At 42.6% G+C, this 14,148-nt stretch overlaps 1 protein-coding gene across 2 annotated transcripts in view; it reads left to right on the top strand.

The window, feature by feature from the left end:
- Nucleotides 1–14,148, top strand: part of ERN1 (endoplasmic reticulum to nucleus signaling 1) — a 673,099-nt gene that overhangs the window by 259,033 nt on the left and 399,918 nt on the right. For both annotated transcript variants that reach the window (XM_086930909.1, XM_086930908.1), the window contains exon 3: nucleotides 2,976–3,009. In XM_086930909.1, coding sequence (XP_086787035.1) covers nucleotides 2,976–3,009 — 34 coding nt within the window. The remainder of the gene's footprint in view (nucleotides 1–2,975; nucleotides 3,010–14,148) is intronic.

The raw sequence follows: 14,148 nt of genomic DNA, 5'->3' as shown, positions 1-14,148 counted from the left end.
AGCAGTCCTCCGGCATCAGCAGGCTCTGAGTAAAAAAATACAGCAATATCAAGTCAACACTTTTGGGGGAGGAGGGGTGATCATGCAAAAAGAGCACATTTCCTTTCACTATGCAAGGAGGAACGTCCATAGAGGGAAGGATTTCACCAGCACAGGGGCCAAAACAGCAAAAGATTTGAATCTAGAGAGGGCACGTAGCAGGGAGACAGTAGAGACCAGCCCAAGCTGTGTGATAGAACATAGGAAGCAAGAAGAAATATAGTCTCAATCATGAGAAAAATGAGGTAAGGAGGGACCAGACCACAAATATGAAGATATTAAGGTGTTTGTTACGTCGTTCCATTAACCTGCTATGAAGTAGTGGTAGTCAGTAGGCTTTTACTCACCTATATACCATTTGAGGTCCCTTTTCCATCTGCACTAAACCCAAATGAGCAGATAGAAACTTAACTCGAAGGTGAGACATAATGTGACGATAAATCAGGTGCCAGCTGGTTCTGCTTGATGGTCCCCTTTGTCCCATTTCCAGACTTCTGTTCTCTTAAGTGTAGTCCTGCTGACACTTTGCCATCGACTCTGGCTATGCTTCCTTGGTGCTCTAGGACTGACTGCCTTAGCATGGGCGTGGCACTAGCTTGCGTACTGCTACTGGTAGTGTCCAAGAGCTGGCACTAAGCACTGCTCGGGCTCCCCTTTGACATGAAGGTGACTGGGAGATGCACTCTTCTAGTAAGGTAACCATCAGTTATCATTTTCATGCCCCTCTTCTCTTTCTCATAATTCCGTTTTGGCGTCCCTATATCCTAAATTCTTTTGCCCCTCTTCTTTTAGCTCTCCGAATGGCTACCTGTTGGCTATAAATACCCTTTAAATTGAAATGCACCAATAATATTCCCTCGGTAGCTTTCCCTGTGGCCACCCTCGCCTAAAACAAACTGGACCCCTGCACTGCATTCACCAACAAGACACAGACGTTTTCATGCCTTAATTCTTCATATGTCCTGAACGGCCTTCATGCACACGCCCCCTAGGCTTTGGTGGTCGAGCAGCCACCTAAGCAAACGCTAGTCTTTAGGAGAGAAATATTGCTGTGAAAATTACCTGATTGAACTAGAGGTGAAGTTCAGTCTGGACTGAGTTTGGGTATTGGACTGTAATCTGCAAATGAAGAATGACTGTAGGTCCTGTAGTGATGGCACAGTTACTATTTTATTCTTGAATCGCAGGGTTTTGAAGTGTTAATAGCGTGAATTTTTGCAATGATTGTGGTTCTGCATCCTTTTCAAAGAGATCATAATTTCATTTTGAGCATTGAAACAGAGTTGAGTGAATGTCTTTCACTTCTCAGTGATAGGACCCAGAAGTGTGATCATTGGTGTAAAATATGGGACCGTGTTCCACAGGAGCCATGCCCCTCATGTTGGTACACATCTCTGCAAATATATTGCAGTCCAGATTTGTAAAAATGCACAGAAAAATAAAGGAACCCGCTCCTTGCAAGCAATGCGGCGTCTTGAAATCCATGATGCTGTTGAGGAGACTTATCCTTGGTGCAAATTCAATGTTTCTGTCTAAGTCTCGTAGTCCTTAAGGTCCAATAGGCAAACACAAGGGATCTTGAGTTAAAGAGTGAAGAAGGCCTCACTATTTGGTTGGTAGCTGACTGGGCGAACTGCTACACACCTAAAGGCATCAGCAACGGTGACCATGCTCTGCTAAGGCGAGATCCTCCTATTCGCCTCAGGACGCAAGGTTTCAGACTTGCCCTTGTGTGTGGTGCAGGAGTGAAAAAGGCTTGAAGGCGTAATGAAGGCTTAACTATTTGGTAGGTAGCTTCTTGTGCGCCCACTACACTCCCGGAGGCTTCAGCAGGCCCCATTGCTGACACTACTCGGCTAATGACCAGATCCTCGTACCCTCCTCCTCACGACCCATTGGTACGTACCTTGTGTGTGGTGAACTGTTCCTTGATGTAACTGAGCCATTGGGGGTGAAAGTGAGAAAAGGTGTGTGTGCTTATCGGGTTGTTGCCCACGGGCTCACACGTGTTTACATTCTGCATTGTTTTCAGCACTTTTATTGTATGAATCAAAAAGGACGTTTTGATCTGGAGCACATTCAATGAATCTGCTCCAATACTTAGGGTTGATATCCTGAATTCCGACTGGAAAAGGAACACTGGTATAGAGACAATTTATCAGTGCGCCCAGGTCTTTAGTTTGCAATGAGCATTTCCTTCTAAATACAGTGTACTTCTCAAAAAGGTTTTCTCAGGAATGGCACCCAGGATCTGGAATGCACTCCCTCCTGAAACCAGGCTTATCTCCTCCACTGCATTTTTTAAGAAAGAGGTAAAAGCCATCCTTATGGCCAAGTTCACCTGAACTCTATTGTTGCTGGATCAGAGACTTTTGCACCGTTTTTGTATTATTGGTTACCTGATTGTCTATAGGTATTATATTTGTACATGACTGCTATCCTATTATGCTATTCACTTACTACCGACTACTATATTGTGCTCAATAGTTTGTTTAACCACCCTCTTGTTGCCCCTACCCCTTGTTCCGTAATTTTTAAGAAAGAGGTAAAAGCCATCCTTATGGCCTAAGTTCACCTGACCTCTATTGTTGCTGGATCAAAGACTTTGCACCGTTTTTGTATTATTAGTTACCTGATCGTTTATTGGTATTATATCTGTACATGATTGCTATCCTATTATGCTACTATATTGTACCCAATAGTTTGTTTATTCACCCTCCTGTTGACCCTACCCCTTGTTTCTGTAAAGCGCTCTGATATCTGCAAAGATCTTGTTCGCGCTATATAAAACTTTGAATAAATAAAATAAATAAATATTCCTGCACACTGCATGGTACTCTGCACCGAGAAGGTGTGTCAGTTAATTGTAAAGGTGTCTCAACTCTGGCCTTTGGCTTATTTGTGTAACTTTCTTTTCTCTCCCTGATTTTTTTCAGATCCAGTACTTCAAGTTCCTACTCATGTTGAAGAGTGAGTTTTTTTGTTTACCTGCCATAATCTTTTCTGTTGTTAATTGCTAATTTTAACTGTTGAAATTCTATTGAAAAGCTTACATCTATATAGCTCACGTGATTTTAATGTTATTTATGAATTTCATGTACACCGTAGGTTTCAAGGCACCGGTTAACACTCACAGGAAAATGCTCATAGAGGTGGTGGTTCTGAGATCATGCTTCTCCTCCATCTGACTATTGAATCCATTAATTGCAAGCAATTTAGACGGAGAAGAGTGCAAAACTCTCAAATGATGGTGAAGCATTAGTCGTGTCTTGGTGAACCCAGAGGTCCAAACAGTGCTGTGTGGTGATAAATTTAGCCTTATGTGCTTTTGCTTTTATATTAAAAATTCTCTAAGGCATTATCCCGTGCCTAGCCTGCAAGGTGATCTGCTGTTTCACTCTTGTACTGCTTTGTTACTCTATATATTCCTGTTCTATTTAAAACTTTCTGTTGCTTCTGGGCTTTTGTGCGCTATATAAAATTAGCCAATAAACAAACAAATGAGTACATAATAAACGAATGGTAATGCTTGCAGTAGTGCTGCTTTTTGCATACAGTGAACAGTAGGTTAAGGATAGGGGACAGCAATTTTTTAAGCTGTGTAAATGTCTTTTTGAGAATTGTTTGAAGGAAGGAGATAGCCCAGATTTAGTTGGAAGAGTTTCCACAGAGGAGGTCCAACTAGCTGAAAGGATTCGAACCTTGAGGGAGCGTATTTCTGGGTGTGTGTGGGGGTGTTGGTGGAGGGGTTACCTTTGCATTGTGAAGAGTTATTGCTTGAAGGAGATTAGCAGTGGTGATATGTGAACCCCAATTGAGTGAGTAGCAAGTTGGAACTGAGCTGTGGTTGGCAAACCTGCCTACTTTCAGTAAAGATCCAAAGTCACACCTGGAGGTTGAAGAATAAAAGCATCATTCCCATAGACCTCTTTGATCCTATTCGTACACCATGAACTCAGACGGCTCCATGATGAAGGGTAGAAACATGCTTGAAGTGTTTCTACTTGAACAGAATGCCCAAGAATGTCTACTCCGACACTGGAATTCTTATTTGATCCCTCAAAGGATAAAATTGTTCACCAGGGCAAATCAAGACCCTTCATGGATAAATCACTGAGTTTCAACCAAATGTTACTGATGAGATCTTGCTCTGGCTTTTAGTTGACACATGTGTGTTACTCTTTTCGGGCTTGGATACCTTTCCTCCCAAGCCCATGCCTATATCATCCAATGATAACCTTTTTGCTCATGCCAAGATCAAGTACTATAGAGGAAAGCCTAAACTTGCTGCACCAACTTCAGCACAGGCTTAGAGGCCAGGTCTTAGGAGGTGTCCACCAGGTAGTAAGAGAAAGTTAATCTCTCAAGTGCAGTCATTGGTCGTCGATCATCAGAGACTCAGTTGTTTCTTAAACATCTGCTATGCTTTACAACTTACAGCCGTCTAAGCTGGGATTAATTAGATTTTCAGTCATTTTCATATTCTCTGACTTGATCAGAATATTCAGGCTCCAAAAGCCACTGTGGAAACCAATCTTGAGGCTGCCTTCCCTCCGTGGAGGATCATCCCCAGAGTTGAAGATCCTTCCCACTAGAAGTTGCAAAGACTCTCTCTTTGAAAACACCATGCTGACGTCTCCGGTTTTGGATGTTTGGGTATTGAACTCAGAGCAGTCCCTCATACCAGGCTTCAACACCACTGAGCCCAAACTGTTGGAAGTCTGCTTCTTTCATCTTTTAAAGCTAAAGCACCACGTCCTAGTAATAGACTCTTGACTTTGTGGAACTAATCAGTCTTGCTTCTCTTTGTGAACATGTTGGCTTTAAAAACCTTTGTTCACGTGGAAGATAAAAGGTATGAGCCGTACACACAAGTATATGGAGACCGCCTGCAGCCCTTTATTTCATTGGGTTATCCTTTCTGGTGCCTCACATCATAGGTTGTGCCACTAACTTGTTATAGTTCTGGAGATCCCTTAACTTTCAATGAGTGTGAACTAAAAGAGATTTTGCAACTTCATCTTTGAGGTGTGGAGTTACCTAGAGATAGACGTTTACACAACCTATCGGAATGCATCCACTTAGCTTCAAGAATGATAAGGGCTCCTACTTAAAGGGAAAGAGTCACTCCATAGACTCTATTAGTTCTGACAGAAAATTAAAGGACCACAGCAACTGCTGTGCCATTTTCAAATTGATGTCCCATGCTGTGATTTTTGGAACTCCTGTATCTACAGCTTAAGAATGCTATTTACATCCCTCATAAAATGGCTCTTCTGTGCTTTTAGTTCATGAGGAGCTGACATTTGCTAGCCTAAGTCGTTCTCCATTACACTTGTGTATATATTTACTCATGTCTGCTACAGAGTCCTCTCGAGACCCTGGTTCAGGAGTAAGTGTTTGAGGTTTTGCCACTAGGCCTTAAACATAAACATGAATACCCCTCCCTTGCTGATGAGCACATTATTGCTGTTTGAGTTGCATTACTAAGCCACAGTTTGCAATTGACCTATTTCTAAGCCTCCATTTGGGATGTTTCCAGCTGTGGATTTGAATTTGGGTATCCGTTCCCATATATAAACCATTTGAGTCAACGGGTTCTAAATAGGGTGACCAGATGTACCTGATTTCTCAGAATTGTTTCTGATTCTCGAGGACTGTCCTGATATCGCAACATGTTTCTGTTGCTGAATGAGGTTCTGGTGAGCGCATACATGACGGTGTAGTGCATGCTCATGCTTTTACCAGACCTTTTCTCACACCAGAACAGATATTCTACGCTTGAATTATTAGTTTTCTGTCCTGCCTCATTCACACAACACAGTGGGTTTTAATGAGGTGTAAGTCCGCATCCTGTGGAACTGCTCCTGGGACTCATCGAAACATGGGGGAAATGATACCTTATTTGGCAGGGTTTGGCCAACTCCGAACGCCTCTGGGCTGCAAGCAATGGAAAGAGTCATCTTAGTCTGTCCATGGTCATCTAGGGTGAAGGGCTGATCTCTGTAGCTCCCCCTTTACAGAAACACAAAATTAAGCTTATCCAGACTTGTTTTTCTTTTCTTTTTAATTTGATTCATGGTACTTGTAGTCTTGTTTTCCTATGACAAATACAGGACCACACTTGTCATAATGCAAATGAAACTGGACTAATTGTGGACTAGTGCGAGAAAGTGGATTATTATTTGAAGTGTGTGGTAGTCCTATTCAAGTAATACTTGCACTGTTCCTTACTAGGTCCAGTTAGATCTCAATAACTTGAGCTGAGTACTTAATCGCTGTAGCAGAGAGGAGGCATGATTAACCTAGGAGAAATGTTTAAAGCATTTATCAGTAGCAAAACACTTAAGAGAAAACACAATAAAAATCCTGCTTCTGTTTATTAAAATGGAGAACATTTTAATGAACGAATATATACCAAAACGACAAATCTGATGTAGGGAAGCGGAGGTACATTTTGTGCCACTACCGGTATGTGGTCACCCAATACTATGTCAAAGTTCAAAAGTTGAGGCCGACTATGGTGGAGCACAGGTAGGATACATGGACCATGTTCAGTCCAATGGAAAGTTTACCTTCTGACTTCGTCTTTTTCTTGATGAAAAATCCTTTCATGTTAGTCAGTGGGTTGGGCTGAATGCTGGCTCCAAAGAATGGTTTATTGATGGTGAGCTGATGAAGTCCTAGTCCCCCGGCCTGAACTTTACGTTGGCTGGAAATCTGGGGTGGTTGTTGATGCAAAGAGCTCCATGCAGGCGAAGTCCAGAGTCTGTATCCAGGCAGGTCTTAGCGGCAGTCTGATGCAGTTTCTGGTTTGGCCTCAGTGAAGTTTGTTCATGAGAACTCTGTGGTTGTTTTTGTCGACATGGGGAACTCTGTCTGGGATGTCCAGCCAAATGAATACGACCAGTGACTCGTCAACGGCAGCTGAGGTTTCAGCTGTGTCCCGTTATGAGCCTCTTTTTCTTTTTAGAGAAAAGCTGGAACCAAGTTCACAGAGTCCAGTTCTTGCAACTTTGAAGTTGGGAGGAGTACACTTTAACACCAGCCAATGGTCCAGGACCGTTGGGCGCCACTTGAGAGTTGAAACCTTCTCTTGCAGAATCCACAATCAGGGAAAATCCATTTGGAGCTGGTCAACTGGGCTTTGCAGATTCTTGGGCTTCTTGCAGTTTTGTGTTCTGGAGGTGAACAGGAGGCCAGCTAACTAGCCTTTCGCGTCACTCCTCTGTCCTGGGTTCTAGTGGGAGCAGGCCCAGCCCTTTGGGTTCCTCTCCACAGGTACAGTTCTCCTTCCGAAGTAAGGACTCCACATGTACAGTCCCTCTATCTTCCTTAGGTCCAGCAGTGTTCTGAAGAAGGTATTGGAGAGTGCCAATTTTACACCTGGCACTGGCTTGTTGGAGGAAGGGTTTCCCTAACCAGTAGGTAAAATGTTTCCAGGGGCAACCCTACTCACGTTGACATGTTTTTCTGGGGTTTTGGCCTTAAACAATCCCAAAATGGCTCGGTCAGCCAAAATCCAAACATGGCAAGATTTATCATTCCTTGGTCGGAGCTCTGGGCAAGGAGTATAGTAAAATGAGCCCACCACTCCCCCAAACCTAGTACTGGTACAGGTTTTCTATGGGAGGGTAGCATTCCCACTTTGTAAAACTGCCAGGACATGTAAAACTTAAGTATTTATATCTTACGGATATATATCCTGCATTTTTAAATACCACGCAGGCTGTTCTAAGGGCATTTTGGCCCTACCTTAGGGGTGACGTATAAGTATAGTAAGGCTATTTGAAAGAGGCCACTCATTTTGGATTCCTTACCTTAGAATTACCCCCAGTCGTCAGACTGGATCCAGAGACTTTTTTTCTCAGCAGTACCCCTGCACGTCGGTAAGTGGCATCGGTTGACTCTGCGTTCGTCATTAAGATCGCCGGAATGACATCATGGGATCTACTTGGACGCCGCCCATGTGCACTGAGATCAGTTCTTTCTTTTTCCACGCCAGCCAGCACAGATCCGGAGAATGCGGTACCTCTAGTCACTTTGTGACTGTCATTTTTCGACTTTTGTCGACATCTTTATCAAGTCATTCGACTCCTGGTGCACACGGATGTCACATCAGCGGACAGGCTTCAAACCTTCTGGCTCTTGTCACAAGTTGATGCCAGTTGCGGATCCGCACCTTGTGTGCCTGGGGTGCTTGAGCGCGACCCGAAGCCGTGCTCCGATGGTTGGGCCATGAATCCCAAGTCTTTGCGGGAGTGGTCCCGAAAGCTTCTGGAGGCCCTGCAGTCTGCTCCGTGCCGCTTGAGGTTCCATTCGAGGGGGAGATCGCAGGACCAGTCGCGTAGTTACCACCATCAATCCTCGTCGAAGTCTTCGGGTAAGTTGCGGACGCATGATACTGAAGGTTGTCGTCCGGCTACACCTGCGGAGCCTGTTGGGTCGGCTTTGAGCTTCCCTCTCTTCCCGGGAGCCAGAGCGACCCCTGCCCAACTTCATCTTTTTTTACGAAGCCCTACACTCCATCTTTGGGCAGCCCATCTCTTTGGGCAGCCCATCTTTTCTGGCGTGTCTTCGGGCCCTGCAGACTCGGCTGGGGGCTCTAGGCTGTTGATACCGGCGATGTTGGTTGACCTTCCAACACCCTCTCTGACACAAAATCAATTGGCGACACGTCCGCCCCCTCCGACGCCACTTGGGTCGACCCCCAGCCTCCCCCTCGACATGGATACAATCCCAGACCAGCGTCGACCTGTACTTTTTTACCTCTGTTCTAACACTGGTGTTCCCTATCGGTCTGAGTGGCAACCAGAGGAGGGTGAGGAGGACTGGGAGGGGTCTGTGGACTCTCTGGCAGACCAGTTGGAACAACAGGACTGGAGAGAGGAGTTGGGTGAGGTCAGTGGTCTGGACACTTCTCCAGACCTTGGCATGCTTTTTCCCCCCCTACCTTGGCTATGGAGGAGGGAGCCTCTTACGCTGTGGTGTTGCGTAGGGTGGCCGCGGCCATTAACTTTGAGCTGCCTTGGGTGGCGGTCCGGACTAACCTCCAGACCTAGGTGCTTCAACCGACAGTGGCCTCTTCAGAGCCCCTGCTGCCGTTCACGTTCACTAAGCATTACTGACTGGACAGCCAAGTCTGGAGAGACCGCTTCTTTGGTCGTTCAGTTCTCCAAGACTTTCTGGTGAGAACTTAATTTGCAGACCCACCTCTGGGGTTGGTATTGCTGGGGTATCTATAACTGATGGTTTCTTTCAGATGAACAAGTTACTTACCTTTGGTAATGATATACCTGTAAGAGACATATATTAGTTATGGATTCCTTACCGCCCCACCCATTCTCCCCATTCTGCGAACTGACTTCTAGGGTAAGGGACTCCGTTTTAGGGCTCTAGTTTTATGCACCAGTGGTCAGTGCCTTGCATGGCTCTGCGCTTCTGGCGTAGAATGTTGTGTAAAGAACTGACGTCAGCATGCAGGGACGCCATCTAAGTAGATACCGCAACATCATTCCGCCGATCACGATGCCAATGACTAACGCTAAGTCGACCGATGCCACCTACCGACGCGCAGGGGTACTGCGGAGGAAAAAAATTCTCTGGATCCAGTCTGACGCCTGGGGTAATTGTACAGTAAGGAATCCATAAAGAATATATGTCTCTTACAGATATAACGTTACCAAAGGTAAGTAACTTGTTCATCTGAAAGAAACCATCAGTTATGGATTCCTGCATTTGAAGCTTTAAAACTGGCCATGAAGACATGCTTTGCCATCACTTTAGTGGTACAGCAATAGGTGCTGCAGTCCAATAGTGACATTTAGCTTGCAGGCCCTGGATACACAGAGAACCATATACTAGGGACTTTTAGGAAAGTTAAATATGTCAATCAGGGAATTACCCCATTCTCCATGATTTAGGGGGTCAGAGCACATACACCGGGTGCTGGATGACTGTGATCCAGTGTTTCAAAAATCCTTACACCAACATCAATCCAAAAATTAGTGAGCAAACAAAGAAATAACCTTTCCTTACAGCTAGTCTTAACTTTTCAAAATGGAACGAGGTGCACAACCTCTATAACACTTTTTTTTATATGTAGCCTTTAAAAAAAATATATATATATATTTTTTAAAGGCTACATATAAAAAAAAGTGTTATAGAGGTTGTGCACCTCGTTCCAATTTAAAAAAGTTAAGACAATGTGGGCCCATCCAGGGCATTATTGCAACGTATTGTAACATTGTGATGATTTCGCATAATGTTTACCAATCAGTAGGATGAACTATAATGTCTTGTTCCTCTGTAATAATGCAATGGCGGATAGCCGGCTGTAAATCATGTACATGACCATGCCAAGATGGCGCTCATACTTCCTGCAGTTTCGTCCTCTTATCTATGTTGAATACCACCACGTGTGTATGCAAAATAAAAATGGTTGCCTCAGACACGCACTTTACCATAGAAAAAGGCAAAACGCCAAAACGCGTCTGGTCGCTGTGGGTTTTTGAAATAAAACTGTGAACCCGCTCCTGAGAGTGCTTTCTCTTTTCTTTGAAATACGAGGATAGTCAGAGCTTCAATTTACTGCGGGAGGCACCGCCGGCGAGAGCACCCGTCCTTTGAGTGCGCCAAGTATGTGCAAACCGAGGTAGCTTTTTTATATATATATATATATATATATATATATATATATATATATATATATATATATATATATATATATATAAACAACTCCTGGAACAGAAAAAGCGAACTCCTCCACCAGGAACGGACCACCACACAGGTTTTCGAAAATTACAGTGCTTTTTATTCAGCCTCTCACAACATGACTCGTTTCAACCGGGTTGCCCCGGCCTTGATCACATGACGTGTCAGGAAAAACTCCACCCTTAAGTACTATGAATCAATGTAAAACCCTCCCATTCTTTTCATGAACAGGGTAAACAGACTATAAAAGTACATAGTGCTAATGTGCAAAAACATTTCTTGTTGCTGAAGTTCAACCATTTAGTTTTATATATTATTCGACATAATTTAAATGTCAAAAATTAATAAAGGTCAATGAACTTCAATAATTTAGAAAAATCCGGGGCAAGTGCCCGATACTATTCTATGAAATGTAATATTCATCTTGTACAAATCTGAAAACCATTGATCATAGTAAAACCCATTAGTGCAAATAAAACATGTGGTTGAACACAACCTTTCATGATTGATAAGTTAAAAATTAATTAGAGAATGAACGGATGCATTTTATCAAGCAATCATGCATACAACCACCCAGAGATACATTTCTTATTAAATATACTGATGGTATTATAACTTGAAACTAGAAAAGTTGATATATTCTATTAAAAAGGATCAATTCACAGCAAATAAATATATATATATATATATATAAATATGTATAAAATTGTATATAAAATTAGAAAATAGATTAGATATTTCCGTGGATTCTTAATAAAGTGCTAATCAACATTGACGAATTCATAATAGATTGATAACCCTCTCTTTAGAAAACCCTATAGTCAAACCAGAACATACTGGAAGACCAACTAGGTAATATACAATAAAAGGTTCCATTTAAAATCCATTATATCCTACAAATTCATAATATGTTTTACACATCTATATAAAATCTAAATTCATATATATACACATCTATAGCATATCTGTATCAGAGGAGCATAAACCAACATGAAGTAAACATATTCTTCTAAATTCATTAATCTGATATTGAGCCCAATATCAGATATACATATAAAGCTATTATTAGTCCCAACTAAATGTTATAAATTGTATTCATAGAAAATTAACCATATCCTCTCCTGTGTTCAAACCGTTAGGTATCTTGGTGTTTAGTCTTACAATGTATTTACTCTCTAACTGACGGAGTTTCTTCTCCCTATCTCCGCCACGTATTGATTTTGGAACAGAGTCGATTACATAGTATTTTAGGTCATCCAATTTATTTTGATGTACAAGTTTAAAATGCCGAGCTACCGGATAAGATGGATCCGAATTCACAATTGCTCGCAAATGTTGGAGGATCCTATTAAACACAGGGAGTTTAGTACTACAGATATAAGATAATTGGCATGTACATTCTAGGACATATACCGCACTATCGGTTTTACAGGTATAATAACCATTAATCTTATTAGGAGTTCCTGAAAAGGGGTCAGTAAAAAATTGTTTATTTACACCAAATTTGCAAGCCCGACAAGAGAAGCATTTAACAAAGCCTCTCTTGTCAGTCAGCCAGTTCTTCATTTCTGTTACCTCAGGACTGGTTTTAACTAGAGCATCTCGCATAGATGGAGCTCTTCTGAAAGTGACAGTAGGCTGGTTCAGTAATTCAGGCGACAAAATAATGTCAGTGTGGAGAATAGGCCAATGTCTATTGACAATTCTCCTAATATCATGTTCCTGACTACTATAGGTGGTGATTAGTCTTACTGGTATAGGAGCAGTTGTTATGACCTGACTATCATTAGACACCTCCCTGACCTCTATTGTGCTGGATGTATTTAATTTGTCTAGAGCCAACTGGAGATCTTTTAGACTATAGCCTCTCTTCAGGAATCTTTCCTTAGCTTCATGTAGACAAATGTCCAAATCTTCCTTTCTGTTACAGATCCTTTTTATACGTAAAAACTCACCATAGGGAATACTTTTTATGAGGTGCCTAGGGTGAGCACTGCTGGCATGAAGAATAGAATTACCAGCTGTAACTTTGCGGTGTAATTTAGTGCAAATGTTACCTTGGTCAATAAATACCTCAACATCTAAAAATTCTACCTTAGAATCACTGACCTGTGCCGTAAATTCCAGATTGAGGGAATTAGTATTGATCTGCCTGACAAAATCAATGGCTGATTCTTTTGTACTATATATATATATATATATATATATATATATATATATATATATATATATATATATATATATATATCCTACTGGCAATCGCCAGTAGGTAGTTATAGTTAGGATTTTTTTCAATGTTAAATCTCAAAATTCTATTTGGAATAACTTTGGCGCTGGTTGTCGAATCTGACTGAAAATTTCCTCAAAATGGCCTTGCGGCGTTCCGCCCCTTCCCTGAAAGTTTGGGGGGGATTCGTCAAGCGGGGGCCCGAGATAAAAGGGGGGTCCCAAAATGCGTTTTCCCCATGTTAATTTCCATAGGGCGGTCGATTTCACTTTTAGCCCGAACGGCTGAATGGATTTCGACCAAATTTGGCAAAATTGTAGGGACTGGTAGCCCGATGTGCCTTTGCTATGTCTCAAGATATGTGCTCCAGTGGATTTTGAGTAATTTAGGTTCAAAAAAATATATATATCTATGGCAGCGCCCCGGTACGTGCCCCGGGGAGCGCACCGGGCGTGCTTAGCGACTTGCGCATGGAAAGCTGATTGGCTCTCAAGTGTCTGTAAACATTCGAAAGTCCGGAGCGGCCGCCATCTTGTGTCTCGGTAAAATCGAGACACAAGAGGTGGCTAAAACAAAGGGGGAAATGACAATAAGGGGGCAGGGATAGACCCCCCCCCCCCCCTGACCCCCTAGGTTTGATGTTTGTGCCAAAAAAGGGCCCTGCGGGGCAAAAGATTATTTTTTTTTGTTGATTTGCGCGGGGGCAGCGCCCAGTACGCGCACCGGGGAGCGTACCGGGGAGCTTACCATGACAGTTTTTAAAAAGTAGCCTTTTATTAGAAATTGGAGGTAGTTCTAAAAACTGTCTTTTTCTTCTTTTTGTTGTTTTTATATTTTTTTATGTTTTATGAACATTTTGAACTTTTTTTGGCTTTTCAGAACACTTTTATAATTTTTTTGTATTTTTCATGGGGAGAAACGAAAAAATAGGGAATTGGAAATGGCTCAACTGGAGCGAAAAAAAAGAAAATAAATAATTAGGGTCGATTGGGGCATTTGTGGTTGTCCCCAGCAAGGACGATGAGCTTTACGCTCTGTTCTCCGTAGGAGATGGTCTTCCCACAATATTTGCATGTGATTCTGAAATCTGCAAATCGTGGCTGAACGCAACGCATCGTTTCATTTTCTTCTGGTGTTGAGGGAGTGGGTTGCTTTCTTTTTGAGCTGGT

Source organism: Lissotriton vulgaris, chromosome 7, assembly GCF_964263255.1.
Source record: "Lissotriton vulgaris chromosome 7, aLisVul1.2, whole genome shotgun sequence".
Taxonomy (NCBI): Eukaryota; Metazoa; Chordata; class Amphibia; order Caudata; family Salamandridae; genus Lissotriton; species Lissotriton vulgaris.
Note: the sequence above shows the minus strand (reverse complement) of the source record. Positions and strands in the feature narration are given on the sequence as shown.